This window comes from Felis catus, chromosome B3, assembly GCF_018350175.1.
Source record: "Felis catus isolate Fca126 chromosome B3, F.catus_Fca126_mat1.0, whole genome shotgun sequence".
NCBI lineage: Eukaryota > Metazoa > Chordata > Mammalia > Carnivora > Felidae > Felis > Felis catus.
In genome coordinates this window covers 85,760,826-85,780,445 of record NC_058373.1, presented here as the reverse complement: position 1 = coordinate 85,780,445, position 19,620 = coordinate 85,760,826, and the positions used below count along the sequence as shown (strand labels likewise).

Sequence of the window (19,620 nt, the reverse complement as noted above, 5' to 3'; positions counted from 1 at the left end):
CTGGACTCATCCGTCAAGTACCCTCTTAGAGAGTTCCTTCTTGGATGCAATTAGGACAATGTTAATTATGGACTGAAAAAGATAAATCCTTTGCCTACATATGAAAAATATGAAGGTTTGTTTGCAGGAAAGCCACATGCCCTTACATGACTAAATGTGTCTATATTTATTTACTTTTAAAAATTGAGTGCCTGAAAAAGAATCTGATGAGAAATGCTGAAAGTCACAGAAACTCATGGGGAAAAAATGTATTTGGAGACTCAAGATGGTCTTGATTTTGCTGTGAGAATTTTCCACAATAGTTTTACATCAGCGTATTAGAGCCCAAAGACTGGTGAGTCTAAGCAGCCCCTGCTTGATAGGCTAATGGGACTTCACAGATCCAGAAACCCAGTGGGAAAAATGATGCTCTTTTGCAGGATTTGAGATAAAAACCAGCTCTTTTCTTTTCTAGGTGGTGCAGTGATGCTGCTGGTTTATGAATACACCTATTCATGGCTTCAAGAGAACTGGTGATTACCTATGAAGTGTTGAAATAATGGATATTTGCTATACAGCACTGAGCTGATAATTGTAGAATTATAATTTACAATCTTATGTACAATTAAGGGGAAACAGTTTATTCATGAACTCTAGATTCATGAAAATCTATTTCGATACTCCAAAAATTATCTCTAGACCATTTGAGACAGTAGTTTTGGCCACATCCATAAATCTGTGAGAAGAAAGATAATATGAAGGAGGTGTGTTAATCGAGCATAGAAATCAGATATAGTTCATAAAAGCAATATAAATTTCATGACCTGTATTCCTCACACTGATTCACAATGAAAATTCATTGTATTCATAATTACTTTTTTCCCCAAGAGATCAAGAAATGCTTAAAGTCATAAAAAAAATTTAAGCCAAAATTTGAACAGTTCTTTTAAGGAATTCTTCCATAAATAATAACTAAAAGGCACAAGGAAAAGATTTTTAAAGTACACTAAAATGGCATTTTAAAAATATTGAATTTTATGTTAAAATTTAAATCCATTGGTTTTCTTTAGAGTAATAATCTACATCACACCTCTACTTTCCCAAAGCTACTGGCACTGTTTTTTTAAATCATGATACGTGAAGTCTTTTAGGACAAATAGAAAACATGAAATTATGTTGAACTACTTTCCTTCACATAATTCCCTTTGAAAACAATTTTTGTTGCTGAAATAGTTTCATGTTAAATAACAATTTGGAACCACTCCTTGGGCCCATTTGTGCCGTGTTTGCATCCAAATATCTTTTTTCAGAACTCTTACCTATGCCGTTCTTAAAAAGACTGTTTAAAGTACATTTCCAAATTATTAAAGTGACAGATGACTTCATACCAGAAGCTATCTGCAGTGTTAAAATGTGTATTATGAAGGGGAAAATGTTTCAAAATAGAAGTACGTTCTTGGCATTTCCAAAGATTCCTGTACTAACATGCACTCCAAAAAAATATCTCCTTGGCACCGACAGAACCAAACTGGATTTTTTAGTTGCCTCCTGAAATGATGCTACCTCAGTAGCTGACGTCAACAAAAATATCTGCACGTTCTAGACAATACCTATTCTTAACTACTACTGAAGATTATTTCTACCATGAGGCTAGGTCACTGAAGCATTTTGAAAATAAAAAATAAAAGATAACATGGTAATTATTACTTTTTATTAATTTAGAGCATTTGAAGTATAAAAATAAAGGCTTTTTGACATACTGTATATACATACACAGCCTTCGGTTGTACATCCTTTCCAACGTGTTTTTTAATTTATATTTCAGCCCAATATTCAATAAGAGGGTCACTAAAAGTAGAAAGAAAAAAAAAAAAAAAACAAGATGCGTCTGTCGTACAACTGCATCCTATCCTTTGCAGGTAATGCTATTGCGGCCTGTGAGGGAGAGTACTGCCTGCATGGAGGCCATGAAATTGAACCTTTAACCTCTCCCTGTGAATGGGATGGGAAAGGACCTCTGAAGAGTGCATTTGCCAGTTTAAAAACAACACTTTTACCCCCTAAGAAACAAAGGAAATATGTCAACATTAGCCAATAATAATAACGTCTAAAAATTAAACAATCCCCATCCCATTTTCCTTCTCTTATTTTTAAGAGTAGCTTTAAATCATAATTTGCTTTGAATTGCAAGTTGTATTCTAGCTTTCTGTTGTCTTTAAGTTACTCCATGTGAATTCACTGTTGCTAAGAAAAGACCTGAGGGGAAGAAGAGAAGGAAAAAAAAAATCTTGGCATCATTAATATTAGATTTTTTAAAAATACAAGAACCAGAAACAATTATAAATAGAATAACAAGAGATTTCTTAATTTAGATAAATATTTCATTGTGTTTCATACAATTGAGTTTTTTAAAGACTCTTAATAGCCACCTAAAAATATCTGATAAAGGATAATTCTGTACCTTATGTCAGTTTTTCTGGATGGCAGGAGAGTCCCTGTACAGTATGGTTTTAAAGTCTTCACCAAAATATTGGACTGGTATCTTTGTTCCATTCGGTTTATAGTCTATTTTCTTACCAGACTGGGAACTCCAGATGTCAATAGGAGTTTTACAAGATCAAAGGAAGACTATGGCCCTGAGAGTTCATCTGCTCCTTCTGCTTATTCTTCTCCTGAAGTTATAATCCTCTGTTTGTAGCACTGACTTTCGGTTGCTTTAGAAATAAATGCAGTTCAAAGCCCTCTAAGATATCTGTAGTTGGAAAAAAAGCAGTTCTTTGAATGTAACTTGTGTGTCAAATCTGCTTACTGTTTATATGCTAGTGATCTGAAAACCTAGTTCCTCTAGCCATCTGAGTTTTTTAAATGAAGCCATGAAACCGATGTGACCGAACTGGGTTGCCATGTGGACTGTGCACAGCACAGAGAGGAAGAAACCAAGATCACCTAACCGAATGCATCTTTAACATCCATTATCTAGTGATGTGCCCTTTTAGTTATTGCACAGAATGCCAAAAAAAACCCCATAATATATTAATTTTCCAATAGATGAATTGTACCAATGTTTTTAAAACGTAGTTTCAAGCCTATATCCCAAGCAGGAAGAACTTTCTAAACAGAAAAGAAAAAATGTAGAATTATACCCAAGAAAAACAATTGTTTTAAAACACGACACCTCACTCACACACACACTCTCTCTCACACACACACACACACACACACACACACACACACCACAGCTCTACTATTAACATTAAAGTGAAAACAGAATTGGTCTAGAAAGACTTACTGGCTAAACTAGGTCCTTTAACTGCAGAAATGAATAAAGGGAATTTTAAAAAATTAAATAGCATTTGTATTTCTAATACCACCACCAGTTTACCTACATGTGAAACATGCTTCTGTACAACAATGTAAACTTCACAGCAAGCCATTTTTACATTCACTAGAGCAGAATTTTCCACTTTCTTTAAATTACAACATAATTTTGGGCTGAGATTGCTGAACACACAGGTAAGCCAACAATAACAGTACAATTTAGTTTCACAGTGGTTTTCTTAACATAAAGTTCATTTTAAGTGTCTTTGCAAAGCATTTCACATTAAACTTAAGTTTCTAAGTGACTTCCTTTAAAGCCTTCTTATTCAGATATTTTCCACCCTCATGTCTTTATATGCTTGGCATGTGTGTTGTTTGATTAGGATACAAAATGGGAGACTGGCTTGTTTAATCTGTTTTTGAGTCCTCTGCTGTAGAAAGCAAATGTCCTTCATAAGATGTTGAAGCCTTCACTGCACACACAAAATTTGGGGCAAGTCCAGGTCCAGGAGCCCACCACCAAACAGAGACAAAGACGTTGCCAGAAAGTCACCTTTACAAAAAGAGAGAAAAAAATAGATAGAGGTGGGAGGGAGGGGGGTATCCCATGGAATGAAAACACAAATGCACCATCCAGAGTCCGTATTTACAAACTAATAGAAAATATAAACATCACTGTATTTGGAACCGAGTAAAAACATCAGGAGGAGCTAAATTCAGATACGGCTTGTTATACATATTTTCCAACAAAATAGGTTATCTCTTAAAAATAAAGCATCACTCAAATCAATTATTGATTAGTTTCCTAATGATGAATTTAAACTTACTTGGTCACCTTATTTGATTAGAGGGTGCAGCGTAACTTTTTTCTGTATGTGTTTTCCTTTATTGATTTTGCAAAATCTCAACAATTGCACGTTTCAAAAGTTCAGGTTGATTTAGAATAAATATACACATGTGGTTTTACCAAAGACTAGTTTTAAAAGTTCCTTAAGCCCTTTGAGGGGTGCAGGTTTCTTTGCTACGTTAAAACAGTGTGTGGGCAACACAAATGTCTCATTCAATCCTTAAGATTGCTTTTGTTTTCAAATCCTAAAGTCATGTCAGGTTTTCTGCAAGAGAGAAGTTATGGCAAGAAATATTTAAGTGTCATCGGCACAAAGGATGTGAGTCCTTAAAGCCAGCTTTGGGGGCGGGAGGGGTGGGATCCGAGACCAGGGGAGAGGGGGAGGGTGTGCTGAGGGGAGACCCGGGTGAAGCTGCCGCGGACAGAATTTCCCATCAGAGTGCAGAAGCCGTGACAGAGTGACTACCTTCTCTGGCTGCCTGCATTCCCTTGAACGCCAGCGATGCGGGAATGTCACAGTTGTGGGGGGAAAGTGGGGTGCCGCTGGCATGTTGCCACCCATGTCCAGCCACATAACCGGAAGGAGCGGCGCTGTAGGTCATGTAAGGCGACACTTGGGCCGGGGTCGGATAAGGAGCCATGCTGGACGCTGACACAAAACTGCTTACAGCTGGGAGACCATTTGGTGCCTAAGAGTAGGAAGAGAGAAGAGGTGAAAATAATTACATTGTAGTAGTTGACATTTCACGGGTTTGCAGAAAGAGGCAGAATGTAAGTTCTTCGAGTAGAAGCAATATTCTGACTCTAATTTCTGATTTTTTTAGATCTGATCTTTATATTCTAAATGCATTCACAGTCTTGCTGCTTAAACATAAGGCCCAAAAAATATCATTCTTTCCACAAAGGCTTTGAGGAGGCTACAACAAGAAAATTCATAGTACTTGCTTTGCTATTTGGAATTATAGGAAGGAAATACAGGGTGAGGAAAGAACTAATGGTGATTAAATACTCTCAGAAGCTGTTCAGCTATCCGGATGCCTTTGTCAACCTTCCCCGTACTTGGGTTTTGTTTGGCTCTTTTGTTGAAGCATTTGTGAAGGGCCTGGTTGGCGTAGCTTTCATTTCCAGTAAAGAAGGGCACGGAGTGTAGGCTGTCACTCCAGACTCTCAAAATGAGCACAACCTTTGTTAAATAAAACATGGGCCGTATTTTAAAAGGTCATGTTGAAAATGCCCGTTGGACAAAGGACATGCAAAATCAGGCAGTTGTCTTATAAGAGTTCTTAAATGAAGATTGGGGATATTTTTTTCCAGAGCTATTTTATCAACAAGAAAACTGTCTATTGGAATATAAAAGAACTGCATATGTGTGGTTTTGAAATTGGAATATTGGTTTGCAAAGTTTTGGGGTCCTGTGATATGAGTTTTTAAAAGCCACATTGATAAGTCTCTTGAAAGGAATTTAAATGTAAAATCCTAGTTTGCAAACAAAATGCAGCAGCCCAGGCAAGGAGCTCTGTCTAGAAACCAGTGTTCTCTTGGCATCCAATAAGTTACTGCTGGTATTGTTACTATTAACAATAAAAACACCCCAATTTCCTATCCTGATTCTGGCATGACCACTTGGTGTCTCAAGTAACTTCTTTTTTTTTCCCCCTCAATTTCTACATTATTTAGAAATAAAGAGTAAACTTGTTTCCTGGCAGAGATGTGAATGAATTCATACATCAACGTATTTCCTAATGAGAGTAAATGTATAATATAATTACTAGTAGTAAAACCGATTCAATCCTTAGAGGTAAGAAAAGAGCAGACTTGTGTTAGATACTTTTTCTAATTCAATTACAACATAGAAATTGTTTCCTAATTCATTTGATTGTTATTTTCACTTCCACATCTATGACAATGCAATGGTGGGCTCTCAAAAATGATTTTCTCCATTTAGAGTAATACATGGAATAGAATAAACACATGGGTATGATTTAACACTGCTCATGGATTTCTGACAAGAATAAAAGTAGAGGGGTTAACCTTGTGTACTTGGTCTGTTAGAACACACAGATCCTGTTCTGTTTGTCAAAGTGCCTGTTCTTTGAAAAATGAGGAAGGGGAAAGGAAACTAAGGTTTCTTGAATATGCCCTATGTCCCAGGCACCAAGAAATATCCAACATCGTTTATGGAATAATGAAGATTGGTGAATTGTAACTCATATAAAATACTGGGTTTATAATAATGGCAAGATAATATATAATGATTACAACACAATATTACTTTCATTTAATTTGATTTCAATTGAAATTAAAATGTATTTCAAGGGTCCTATAGGATGGTGCTCTATTTTTAACAAAGAAATCATTGCACATCACTTTAAAATATAAACGAAATCCTTATCCTCTTTTTATACACAAGAATGTAGATTAAGGAATTTAGCCATTTACCCTGGGCCAATTGGCAAATCAATGGTCATGTGTTAAAAGAAGTTATCACCCCTGCCTGACACAGGATCCTCTGTAGCAAATCTTTTCCTGCTTTGCCAGGACATTTAAAGAACAAACACAATTTAATCTCAAACTAGAGCATCTTTTGATATAACATCTTGTAAAAGATTCTTTCTTCTTCTAGAACCCTATTTTCATTGTTAGACCCTCATTCTGTTTCTTAGCTTCTGAAAAAAAACAAAACAAAACAAAAAAAATTTCCCCCTTTCTGAGGATGGCTTATCAGAGAATGGTTCAAAGGAGACACACTCTAAGGCTCTCAGCAGATGAGTATGAAGATAGCTATCAAATTGGAGAAGAAATCTAGCATTGCATAGAGATTATAGTTCCAATCATGTTCATGTAGGATTTTCCCAATAACCCATGAGCAATTAGTTTTGAAAGGAATCATTCTGATCCAGTTATAGAAAGGTGTCTGCATTTGTATTAGCCTCTTCCATTCTAGATTTTTTATCCTGTTTACCATGTCAAGATCATAAAATAAGGTTAAAATTACTTTTAAAACAGTGAAAACCTTTGCTCAACATTTTACAAGTACATAAGGCTAAACTACTTAATGTTATACATGACAGAAACAGTGCTCTAGTTAGCCAAAAAATGTGTTGATAAATTTTATTTTTCATGACAGCCAAATTTTTCCTACCCATTCTTTTTTCTTTGCATTTTTTCTATCATCCAAAATTATAGTTATCTCTGAAACACTTGCTTCACCATCTTCCCTTTACATCCTTGCCCTTAGAGCCATTGCTCTGTGATGTGCCCCCTTGATTTGGGGGCTCTTCAGCTGTTCTCTTGCAATGTCTACCATCCCCTTAGGTAGACCCATTTCTTTTTTCCCCAGAAACATCCCTCCTGAGAAATCAGGCTAGAGTGGACTCTCATCTCAGATAATGCTCCTGGGATTTAGGGGAGGAAGACCACTGGATTTAGGCCATTGCTACCTTCAGGTGCCTTACTTATTCTGTGACTACATTTGTTTGTTGGGCATAAAGTAAACACTACTAATTTGTTCCATATTTGTCCAATCTCTCATACTTAATAACACAAATTTGGTGACTTAAGTATTTCAAAGTTTTCTAAAATCCACAACATATTTAGTATCATTTTAGTGATGCAGTCCCTCTGTACTGCAGAAAGGATGAATAAGAAGGGAAGCTCAGGGAGGTTTGATCTCCTCCTCTTGTTAGAAAAAAGGCAAGAGGAGGCTAAAGTGAGAAAGTAGGTGATGGGCACTGGGGAGGGCACTTGTTGGGATGAGCACTGGGTGCTGCATGGAAACCAAGTTGTCAATAAATTATATTTAAAAAAATTTTTTAAAGTATTTGCTTAAGCGAAAAGAAGAAAAAAAACAGAAATCTTTAAACAGTATAAAAATAGCTCTTTGCTTTCCCTCAGGTTAAATTATGACCCAGATTTGGGGTGAAAAAGTTTTGTCTCAACTTTCCTTCTCACTTGTAAAGTTCAGATTTAGAAATTTAGAAAAAGCAGCATAAACAAGATGAGATGACAAACACACTTTAAAATGTGCCTGCCACCTTCACTATTCATTCTAGTGACTCAATAAACACATCAATTTTCTCATATTAATTCTGAAATATGATGTTGGCAAAAGATATAAATCTCTACTAGGTAAAGTAATTGTTATTTATGAAGCCATCACTGAATGAGTAAAATTTTCCACCACAAAGGAAAACAACTACAGGTAGCATTGATGTTTGTTTATTCTTTCCAGTAAAAGAGTACATGACTTAAACTTCCCAAATCTGTTTAATGTTTTCAGTGAAGGGCATGTAATTAATCTGAAAAGCTAGTTAGGCTGAGTAGAGACTACCAAATGTACACCATAAATATAGTGGGAGCAAACATGCTAAATTACTCTATTTAATTGGATTGTAAATATGATTTATAAATCAACCAACATATGGAATCCCCAGAGAAGAGTAAACAAATTTTCCAAATGAAACCCCAGCAATGGGCATGTAATGGAAATCCCATTTTTGAAAATGACTTTACCTAAAGATTCCATAAATAAGACCTCAATCCATCAACTGCTTTTTTATGTGGATCTTCCATAAAAGCCATGAGAATCCTTTCCTCTAAAGAGCTATACAAGGATCTCCCTGAAGCAAATGATCTTCCACCTAATTTTGACAATGAGATTTACTAATACAAAGTAAAATAGACCAAACAGCATACCCTAGAAAAAGTTGAATGTTTGTTGAATGTTTTTAGGAAAAAAAAAAAAAAAAAAAAAAAAAAAACAGATTTCTATCTCACTGGTATTAAGGAAAATAGTCTAGGGAAAAAAAAACATAAAATACAATGTCTAGTTAAGATTTGAATGAAAAAAAATGAGTTTTCATTTTACTTGTTCTAAAATTTTAGAAACAGATTTGCCATTTTTTAAAAACATGCTTTTAAATTAGTATATTGAGAAGCTATATTGGCAGAGAGCTAGACTATAAATAGTTTGAGAACAGGGCTTGCCTCAATCATCTCATATCCTCATAAAATGGGCCATATCATAGGTGTTTCATAACCATTTGTATATCTTAGTGCAGCCTTTTGATACTCTTGCTTTAAAAAAAAAAGTCACTTTTGATCACAGAACAAGCATTATACATTAAGTAAGCAAAATGAATAAAGCTGTCGAAAAAAGTAAATAAAAGTTCTAATCTAGCCATTTCATTATTTGATTTATGGTTGTTCCATTTATCCACACACCACCACCCCCACCCCCCGAAAATGGAAATGCATTAAGATCCAAACGCTTTTGACCATGGCGGGAGGAGGGAGTGGGGGGAGGGGGGAGACTGGTATGACAACTGTCTGGCAATTAGAAGTGATAGACAGTAGTCTTCACATTCTGAGAATTGTCTACTCGACATTTTCTCCCTTGAAGAAAATGCAAACAGCAGCGCCCAATCCTCTACCCACAATCTTTCATCTACTCATCAGTTCTACCTGGTCCTCCCCTTATTATAAAATGAGTTTACTTTGGCTTTATAGTAAAGTAGATTTAGCCACAAATAGAGATGTGCTTCACCTAGAATTTCAGCCTCCATAACATAAGCAAGAAAAAGTTTCAGATCTGAAAATAAACAAGATTTTCTTGCTCTTCTTGGTGTAATCTTTGTTTGACTGTTGTTCTACCGTTCTTAATTCATTATGCAATGACCTAGTAAAACAAATCTGATAAAATGAAATGATGGTTGTAAATATGGTTTCAACATTCATCCAAAAAGATCTTAATTATGCTCAGTTATCACATTGCAGATCTAAATGTCTCTAGGTAACGGAAAGCTGCTATTTAAAATTTTTCCCTGAATTTTATATTTCCAAAATATTAAAATTAAGGTAGACATGAAAAAAATTTAAGTTATTTTTTTTTGTATTTTATATGACACATTTTACTGCTACATCATTAATCTTGTTTTAAGACACTAATAGTTAAAAGCTACCCAGGTTGAGGAATGTTTTCCATAATAGACAACATCATGAATTTCAAACCCTTTCTACTGGCATTTGCCTACATTTTGATTCTCTGCAAAATTATAAATTACTTAACATAAAATTAACTTTATTTCATATGTTGAAAAATCCAGTGCAACTTCATTTATATTTTCATGAGAACAGTATGTCTACAAGGACAACCGGTGTTTAAAATAATGTACTAGAAAGTTATATTCAGGATTCTGAAATACTATATTTCTAATACAATATACAAATTAATGCTTCGTAAGAATTTCAGATTAATTTATGTCTCCAAATCCAACCATTTTCACAGCTTGTTTAACTCTTAACTTTTTAAGTTCAAGTATGTAAGGATTTTTCCTCATTCCTGACATCTCGATTTGTAGCTAACATTATATTAATCTTGCTGTCTGAGTTAACCTACACTAACCAAAACTGAAGATACGCAAAGCTTATAAATCTAACATTCAGATTACTTCAGTTAGAGTACCAGATATACAACATATTTTTTTCTGAGAAAGTATGCCCAATTGTAGAAAATTTTTCAAGAACTATACAACCATTTATAAACTGTTTAAATAAAATGCATTAATTCACTAAGTACCATATAAAAGGGTAGATATATCCCAAAGCCCCCCCTCCCTTTTTTTTGCCATGCAACTGCATTCAGTAAAGGTTTTCTGTTTTAACAGAAGAGAACCAGCCATTAGGAACCAGAGAACATTGTTGCCATTCAGAATTAGAGATTAAAGATTTCTAGCCCAATATTAAATGCAGGTGAAAAAAGCCAAAACAAATATTTTTTCTTCTATCCTCAAGGGTAGACAATAAGGACTTCTAAATGGTAATATAAAGTATTGACTTCATCTTAATGAGTAAGACAAGTTTGAGTACTCTAAATTAGTGGTTTAAAAACAAAAGATAGGTGTGTATATAGCTGAAATGTGCATAAGGTTCTAATTACTAGCGATCAGGCATCCTTTTTTGTAGTTTAGGCTGGAAATAGAAACTCTAGATTACGGTAATCACTAGTACCTACAATCAGTTGTCAATTCAGTCCCTTTAGTAATTTCACAGGTGTCTTCTGGGAAAAGACTATGCTCTAAATCCTATGATTCTGAACTCTCAATTTCCTCCTTTATGTACTAAAATGAAACTTGAGTCATATAATATTGCACTATTTAATAAAAATTATAAGTGCCCTGAAAGTATTATGTGCATAATTTTTGAGAATTTTTTGCCAAAAACTTTCAAATTTTGTTCATTACACAAATAGAAAAATGTTACCTGAGTTTACATTTTGGTTTTTAAAATATACTTATGCTGATAACATTTTGAAAAATAACTTAAAAATAAAGCTGCTCTTTGAATATTGGTGAGGGAAATGCATACACATACACACACACACACACACACACACACACACACACACACACAACACACCTTACCGTTGCTTTTTTGTTTACGAGCAAGTATTAGTATAGAATTTTACCCTCCAGGAAATCAATGTCCAAGTTCCAAAACTGTTCACAAAATGACACAGCCTAAATTTCTCTACCTACTTAGCACACCTTCATCATTAAGCACTATTTTGATCATTGTAATAACCACTGATTTAATTGTACTTAGAAACTTCTGAAGTTTTGAAATTTTACATCAACTGAATTATATTACCACATGATAATACAGAAGATTAGCACCCTGCAATTAAGAAGTTTCCAAATTTAAGTTTGATATAAATGTCTTTTTCTTCTGGAAAAAAATTGGACTTGTTCTCTTAGGTACTTCGAACAATGCTTATTTAGCCACTTATGTCTTTAATTTACTTGCTTTTATAAATATCATAATTCAGTAATAATCAGCATATAAAATGTAATCAACTTTCATGTTCAGAATATACAGATTTTTTGAATCAGTTCTATTTTTATTTTAAAGTGGTCTGTTTGAAGTATGTGTGTAAATTAACCATTTCTAAATGAGTATAAACACTAGATCTATATAATTCAAGGGAGGAAAAAATGAAATAATCAAAGATTTTTGAATTAGGACATTGCTCTATATGTAAACTGGGTTTATCAACTATATGTGAGAATTAAAAACTATTTTTCAACTCTATACTTCACGATGTTATTCCAACAAATGATGACCTAATAAAAACTACTGAGCACCTATTAAACGCGAGCTACTATGCTGGATGCTTTAAATACACTCCTTCTATTGTTTGTAACAACACGCCTTGACACTTTTTGACTATGAACTCTCCAAACAAAGTATATGCTCACACACCCCCACCCCTCAAAATCGCTGGTTTTTGGAAGACCATCTCTAAACCGCCATGTAGAACCACTGGTAACTTTTAATGGAGGTTTACTGTGCGCCTTACGACTGCATTATCTCATTGAATCTTCTCAACATCTCTTGAGGTTGGGACTATTATTTTCCCGTTTTACAGATGAAAAAATGGAGGCGCTAAAATTACTTAAGTGGCAGTGGTGCCAGAAGATCGGAGCTCCTAACCGCTGTACCTACTGCATCTTCTTTATGATAAGGAGCTTTTTAAAAAGATAACGACAAACTTTCGTATAATTTCTCCATGACATTCTTCACAGTAGAAACAGATACGGGAAAGGGACTCTTTCTTTGCTATTTTCGAGGATCTTTGTCACGGGAGAACTAATACGTATATGAGTCTCTTTTAACAAAACAGGGAGAGAAAAGGAAGTGGAAATGGCGTTTGAGAAAATGAGAATTAGGATTTTTTTTTCTTCCCAAGCGAATAAAAGCAACAAGTTACATATCACATAAAACGCTGCTTTTTGACAGCTAAAACATTAGGAGTTTTAGGACTTCAAAATAATAAAACGAAAACTGGGTATTTGGGGGCTTCGGAACTGGAGTTTGGCGTTAAGAACCTTGCAAATCTACCCAGACCCGCTCAATGAAACCTTAAGCTGCTTTAAGGTCCGTGTTTGTTTGTTTGTTTGCTTGCTTGCTTTTCGGGGCTTTGAACTCCTGACTCCAACTTGGTGATGAGTTTAGACTCAAACCTCTAGGGCGTCAGTGGTGGTGGTTGCTTAATTTTTTTCCGGGTGGGGGAGGGGGGCGGGAGAACACGAGTGTTTTAATTTTTCTTTTTGCAGAGTCGGGGGAGGGACAGAGGGAAAGAAAAATTAAACGGTCCACAGCCAGTCCGTATAATTTGAGGTTTTCTCACAAACCTCCCTTGGGAGATTACAACGTGACCCTTAATCTGGAAATGGTAACTTTATTAGGTTTATCTGGTTGCCTTCTCCAAACGATCACAGGGCAGGCTACGCCGGCGTGTTTGCAGGGAGCCGCCGTACGAGACACGCGCGAGCGTGGGGACCCCGCAGCCCACCAGCCTTCAGGCCCCGACCCCCGGCGTGCGCTTCGCGGGCGTTGCAGGCAGCCCGCGCCGGCGCCACTCAGAGAACCCAGGCCGCTCTCCCGGCCCCTCGGAAGCGCCTTCCTTGGGTCACTATTCCCAGTGCGAGCAGCAGATTGGGCTTCGGGGGCCGCGCCTGCAGAAGCCAAACAGGCCTGGAGGCGCTTCCACCGCCCCAGGCCCTCGGGCCCGCGGCGGGGGGTCGTGGCTCAACTCCGCCCTGCAAGGTCCCGGCCTCCGTCCCGACTCACCCAACCGTGACCGCCGGTCGGCCCGGGCTTGCCCTCGGTCGAGGCCCAGAAAGAACTGGGTCCTGCGTCGCCCAAACCCCCGCGGCCACCGCGGCCCACCCGGCGGGGCCCTCGCCTTCTCACCTGACCGTACTTGGCTTCCTGCTCCAGAGCTCCCTTCTCCAGCCCGTTCACCGCGTGGGGGGCGGCGGCGGCGAAGTTGTTACGGCCCAGGCTGCTCCACTCCTCCACCTTGGGGCTGTGGTAGGGGGAGCTGTCGCTCACTCCTGGGGAGGACGAGAAGGCGTCAAGCTGGGGCTCCAACCCGCGCACCCCGGCCTGAGACACGGCCTGAAACCGCGACCCGCGAGCTCCAGGGCTCCGACCCCTGCCCTCGGCCTCCCGGGGGCGCTGGTCCCAGGCGCGGCCTCGCCGGCTTTCAGCCCAGGGCCCCGCGACGCTGACTCGCTCAGAGTAGGCCTCTCCGAGCTCTTTCACCGAGGCCTGCGGGAAGGTTTCTTTTTCTCCCTTTTTCAAAAGCCTTTGATTTTCTCCTCCCCCCGCCCTGCTCGCTCCCCCGAGGAATCGAATGGAAAGAACCTGGGAGTTTTCCCAAATTAGGGAAAGAACACGTGAAGCTGTTCATCCCAATCGTAACCCAGGGTTGACTCGGGATTGACGAACACTGGGACTGGCGCAGACTGAAAAGGGAAAGAGGAGCGTCCTTGGCCTAACCGTCCTTGGCCTGTGCTCCTGCTCAGAGACATCTAGGAAAACGCTCACTGTGCTGTGGGGATCTAGTACTTAGGTGGATAGATGAGACAAAAGACCTGCAAAGTCCTTTGCAAGCAAATAACTACGTGATGGCCACAATGCACATGCAAAATATACATGCATAGTTTCTGTCTTGTGTGTGCCTAACTTGTGTGTGACTACCCTTGATGCTCTATGTCTACACGTTAAATATGTGAGGTTATGTGCATATGACTCAGAAAATAAATATTACAATTACCCCTGTAAATGCCGCCAGTGACAGTGGTAAGGTTATAGAGAGAGGGTGGGTTTTTTTTTTTTAATGAAATAAAAAGTTAAGAAAATGAAGGTAGAATTAAGTATTTTGAAAGGAGTAAAACCATCAGTTATCCTTTATGTTCTTAATAGAGAAACAAAGAAAATTATACACTGTAAAATGATTACCACAATACCTAAAGGTGTGCCTATTAAACCACTGCCATCTTTGAATGGCCAACTGCAGTTTTAAAGAAGAGATATTTGAAGACTATGAGCAATGTGTTTTTGTCTTTGGGACCTATGGGTGGAGGACTGAAGTTTGATAAAGCCGCTACAACTTGATTTTAAATACTTCCATCTGACACAGTGCTTTGAAGGAGCAATCATTTTGTAGAAGTGATCACTTATAGAAATAATCATCTTATGTTCATGGATTTGTCAGAAAACATGTTTAAAGCTGGCATCCAGAATCAACATCTAGAACGAACAGTTGCTCCTCTCCATATACTCCATTACTTTTCCAACTGATATTTGGTCTGATTGTAGGATCCCTGGGGAAGAACAGTTGTCTTTTCAAATCTGTCAGTCTTTTTTTTTTTTTTTTTTTAACTATTCCTCCTCCTTTCCAAAGGATTAGATTATGTTCCAATTTGCACCAGGAAACCATGTTTTGGCGCAGAACTGCCAGTCTCTCTTTGCCTTCCCAGACAAAAGGCAATCGGTGGGCACAAGCCTGAAGTTATCTTAAGAAATTGAGATCCCCCTGTGAGCCCCCATTTCTGCTGATCTCACACTTTCCCATGAACAGGAGCTTCCTTTAAATGTCACTGAGGTCAGTTTATCCTATAAATCAAGGGCAAACTCTCTCCAACTAAAGCTCCAACCAGCCCCGAATAAGACAAAACTGAGCTCCTTAGAAGGATCTTGTAAATTGACAGTCAGAAAACAAGAATATGAGAAATCAGGCTCTGCTTTAATTACTTAAAAAGATAATTGTGCCAATGTGGACAACAGAGAAAGACAGGAAATAATTAAAGGAACTATCCCCCCCCCATCCTATTTAATTTTTCTTCTGTGCTTTTTAAACTTTTGGCCAACAAATTTAAAAGGTAGGCTCTTATCTCTGTATTATTTTAATTCTGCATCTAGGACATTTTGACTTTTTACCCCTACCAAGAAAGAAGCTAATGCTGGTTTTTCTTGTTGTTGTTGTATTGTTTTGTTTAACTATGAAGTAAAAGAAAACAAACTCTGGTCTGCAGAAGCCGACTGAGCTGGGGGGGGGGGGTTGCTCGGGGAATCCTTCTTACCAACCAGAAAAGACACTGGGGACACCACAAGGTCAAGGGTGAGAAAGGAAGAGAACAGTGGGGTGGCACCGCTGAAAACGTGCAAGTACTAGATATCCACTGGCATTTCCCGGGACCAGGAAACACTAAAGAGAAGCCGCAGGCGTGGGGAAAGGGGGAAAGAAGAGAGGACAAGATGGAATCACCCCGCACTTTGTCTCCATCACAGCGGTGGTTGGTGCTACTTCCTAAGATACAAGTAGTGAAGTCTGTTAAGGTAAAGGCCAGGGTGGGGGGCGCTTGGAAAAAAAGGGAGAGAGAAATAAAGCAGAAAATTAGTCCCAGAATGAGCAATGCAGTAACATGCAAGTTACTAGTAGTAACTTCGGGACCTCAGTTTCCGAGGAAAATGAAGTGAAGCATAAGAATGAAACCAATTAGGTGACATTTGAACTTCCTGCCTGAGCAAATTTGGCCTGATTGCCAGAATCCAAGAATACTGCAATTTCCACAGGGTGCCCAACTCCTCGCGGCCGCATCTGATCCCCAAACAAGCTGCCCGCAGCGGTGTCTGCAACCGGCAGCCCCACGCCCGCTCAGTCCTCCCGGGCTGAGCCCCCAGTCCAACCCGGGCCACGCTCTCCAAGTGAGCGAACGGGTCTGAGGCAGCAGCGGCGAGAGAGGCGGGGGAGGGTGGAAAATGCGAACCATGTGTTGGGGATGGGGGGATGTTATGGGTCTGGTAGTTTGAGATGAGGCAGGAGACTGTGTGTGGCAAGGAAACGGAGGGCATGAATTTCAAGTTAATGAGATCAGGACACCCCCCTGGGAGGACTCCATAGTTTCGAAAGGAAAAAGCCTCAGGTGGTGGGATAGACGCGGGCTCGGAGGCCGCAGATACCGAGACACCAGCGAGGGTGTAGAGGAAGACTCTGCAACGTCCACACATCCGGCCCGTGAGCCCTTACCTTGGTCGGTGATGGAGCGAATGCCCAGGATATCGGTGACGGAATGGGAGGAGGGCCAGGTACGGGGCATGGCCACCGAGCCGGGGATGGCTGGCACCCCGGGCGGCGTGGGCACCTTAGCTGCGGCCGCCGTGATGGGGCTGGGGTACGAGTAGATGTGGTTATAGGGCAGAGCCGGCTGCGGCGCCGGCTGGTGCTGCTTGTAGGAGTCGTAATGACCCTGTTGAGCCAAGTTGCCGATCTTGTTGCGCAGGATGCGGCTGATGGAGCTCACCGAGGGCACGTTGTACTTGTCGCACACGCCGTCCGCCAGCAGGCGGTCCCGGATTTCCCAGGCAAAGATGCCAGGGTCCCTTTGCTTGTAGGTCCGGATGTGTTTCACCACGGTGGGGGTGGTAACTCGGGGTTTGCTGCCCCCAATGGCTCCTGGCAAGATCGAGCCTGTCTCGTTGTAGCGCGCCAGAATCTTGCTGACGCAGCCGTGCGAGACCCGTAGCTGGCGGCTGATGTCACACGGTCTGATGCCCAGTTGGGCCAGTTCCACGATACGAAGCCGGATGGCGTTGGGCAGCGGCCTCCCGTTCACGAATACTCCTCCCAGCTGGTTCACCTCCCCAAAGGCTGGCTCTGCAAAACGAACACACGGCGCGCGGGGACACGCACCGGGAGTTTGGGACAGCCGTTTACCACTCGGCCTCCGCCCGCATAAGAAGGCAGGGCGGATGCACCCACCCCGGACTAGGGACCTGGGCTTTTCCCAAACCCTATTGTCCCCGAGTCTCGCCCAGTGGCCCCAAACCACTAAGGTCGAGTGGGACCCCCCCCCCATTCCGGTGGTGCCTGCGGCCACTACAAGCAAAGAAAGTGGTGGGACACAGGGCCGCTCCAAGTGTTCAAAAGTCTCCGAAGCGGGCAAGGAGATCGGTCTTGACGCCTGCAACAGGCTCCTTCTCGCCTTCTCGGCGCTAAAGTCTTTGGGCCGCTACCCCTTGAGCCCCAGCGCCCCGCCTGGAGACCCGCGCGATTAGACAAGGTCTAGAAGAAACTACAGTTTGTTTGTTTTTTTTCCCCTCACGTTCTGAGTGTGTGAGTCTACGTGAAACAAAACTTGGTCCTCCACTAAGACTGCGGAGCTTGCTGATGCCACCGCTCCCTTCTTTTAAAATCAGAAAATGGCATCAACAGCAACCCAGTAGCCAGCGTTCAGACTGAACTGCTGTGCGCCCTGACCCTTAGCGTGTTCCTAACAACTTGTAGAAACACGAGCAAAGTCAATAAGAAGAGTGTGAGCGCTCAGTGGTGCGCGCCCTCGCTCTCCCTCCCTCCCTCCCTCACCCTGTGGTTCCCTCCCTCCCTTCCCGGCTCTGACAGCGTCCCCCGCCGCCACTCACCCATTGCTCCGAGCAGTACACCAACGGGGCCCCAGTTCCGCACTCCCAAAAAGTAACTTTTCGCACAGCCTCAGTGGCCCGGCTCGTCGCTGCCCCGGGCCGCCGGTGCCTCCGCTTCTTCCCGGGAGGAGGCGGCGAGAGTGCAAAAGGAAGGAGTAAAAGGAAGTCTGTGCCCCGATGAAAGAGGCTAGAGTTCTGCATTTCAATCTAAGCAGCAACGTGGGCTGGCCTGAGCTGGGCCGGGCGGCTCCGTCAATCACTCACCAGGGACACGCCCTCAAAGAGGAGGGTCCGAGGGCAAGCTGCGTGGTGATTGGTGCGGCCAGCTGAGCGACAGTGCAGTCCGGGAAAGTCCTTCCGCTGTCTCTTTCAAGCTTGCTCTGCACCTGGGTGACTAAATACAATGAAAATGGGAGTTTGACACCTTCCCAGGAGCAGCGCAAACAGACAACACAATCGGGCTGATAAAAATGCTGAATAAGCAAATGAAAGCGTTTGGTCTGAATTTGAGAGACTCGAAGGGAGAAGGGGTTGAAGAGACTTCTAGGAGGGGAGGAGGGACAGATGCCTCAGAATTGAAGTTAAAACTCCAGGTGGGAGGTGGGGGGCCACCGTTACGAGGGGCAGTGGTTCTTAGAATTGCCCGTCATGCGGGCCTCCAGGGGCTGTCTGGAGAAGAACCTATTACCGGCAGGGGCTACCTCACTCCAGCCTATGCCAGGTGGCGAGAGCACAGGTGTGAGATGGTAGGCCCCTCGGAAAGACCAGGAGGTTTAGGAGAGACCGAGCCGGAGATGGGGGCCACTGCGACCGCCAGGTGGTGACCCTTCTTGTGTCTCCGTGACTAGCCTCCTAACGCAGCCTCTGATGGGTTCATCCAGAAGCGCGGGGCCAAACCGTAGCCACACAGGCTCCAGTCCCTGGCCGTGCGCAGTGCGCCGAGAAGTTACACACAAGGGGTCGACGATTGCCTGTGCGAGGGGCACTCTCCTTGGAGGCCAGCACACCACACAGCTCAGCCGCGATACTGGTCTGCTGGTACCTGATGCCAAGGTCTGCTGGCATCCCCCACCAGTGAAAGGTTTAATCAAAAAGACTCGGTCCCAAGAAAGTTGAACACTGAGACTGCACATACAAGTAATCCCCCGGTCTTCTGTTTAGTTACCAGAGGCCCTGCGGGGCAGCCTACTTCTGAATTTTCACTTTCG

At 41.2% G+C, this 19,620-nt stretch overlaps 2 protein-coding genes across 13 annotated transcripts in view; one reads left to right on the top strand and one right to left on the bottom strand.

Annotated features, from left to right (window-relative positions):
- Window positions 1-2,726, top strand: part of SLC25A21 (solute carrier family 25 member 21) — a 492,785-nt gene extending 490,059 nt beyond the window's left edge. For 4 of the 6 annotated variants that reach the window (XM_045059821.1, XM_045059820.1, XM_045059822.1 and 1 more), the window contains 3 exons: window positions 455-512; window positions 1,805-1,898; window positions 2,560-2,726. In XM_045059821.1, coding sequence (XP_044915756.1) covers window positions 455-512; window positions 1,805-1,898; window positions 2,560-2,583 — 176 coding nt within the window. In that variant the 3' untranslated portion in view covers window positions 2,584-2,726. Of the gene's footprint in view, window positions 1-454; window positions 513-1,804; window positions 2,102-2,559 lie in introns of those variants that run through there. The other 2 variants (XM_019832945.3, XM_045059823.1) reach the window with 2 other exon arrangements.
- PAX9 (paired box 9) lies at window positions 992-18,807 on the bottom strand. 7 transcript variants are annotated; one of them, XR_006599538.1, is made up of 6 exons: window positions 18,413-18,807; window positions 17,022-17,648; window positions 13,898-14,040; window positions 4,611-4,833; window positions 2,557-2,731; window positions 992-2,235 (listed from the first exon to the last, which is right to left on the bottom strand). XR_006599538.1 is itself a non-coding variant. In XM_045059819.1 (5 exons), the coding sequence occupies exons 1-5, from the start codon at window positions 18,414-18,416 to the stop codon at window positions 2,658-2,660; spliced, it is 1,071 nt and encodes a 356-aa protein (XP_044915754.1). In that variant the 5' UTR covers window positions 18,417-18,807; the 3' UTR covers window positions 992-2,657. The 7 variants fall into 7 exon arrangements, 4 of the variants coding, with proteins under 4 accessions (XP_044915754.1, XP_023111428.1, XP_044915753.1 ...); XR_006599537.1 differs by having other exon boundaries at window positions 2,441-3,850; window positions 18,413-18,805; XM_045059819.1 differs by having other exon boundaries at window positions 992-2,731.
- Between the last annotated feature and the right edge of the window lie 813 nt (window positions 18,808-19,620).

Bases quoted from the DNA above. Each gene is read 5' to 3' on its own strand.
- PAX9 (XM_045059818.1), bottom strand. The intron at 14,041-17,021 runs GTAAGGGCTCAC...CGTCCTCCCCAG, and splicing joins TCGCTCCATCACCGACCAAG to GAGTGAGCGACAGCTCCCCC. The intron at 4,834-13,897 runs GTGAGAAGGCGA...TCCTACTCTTAG, and splicing joins AGGAAGCCAAGTACGGTCAG to GCACCAAATGGTCTCCCAGC.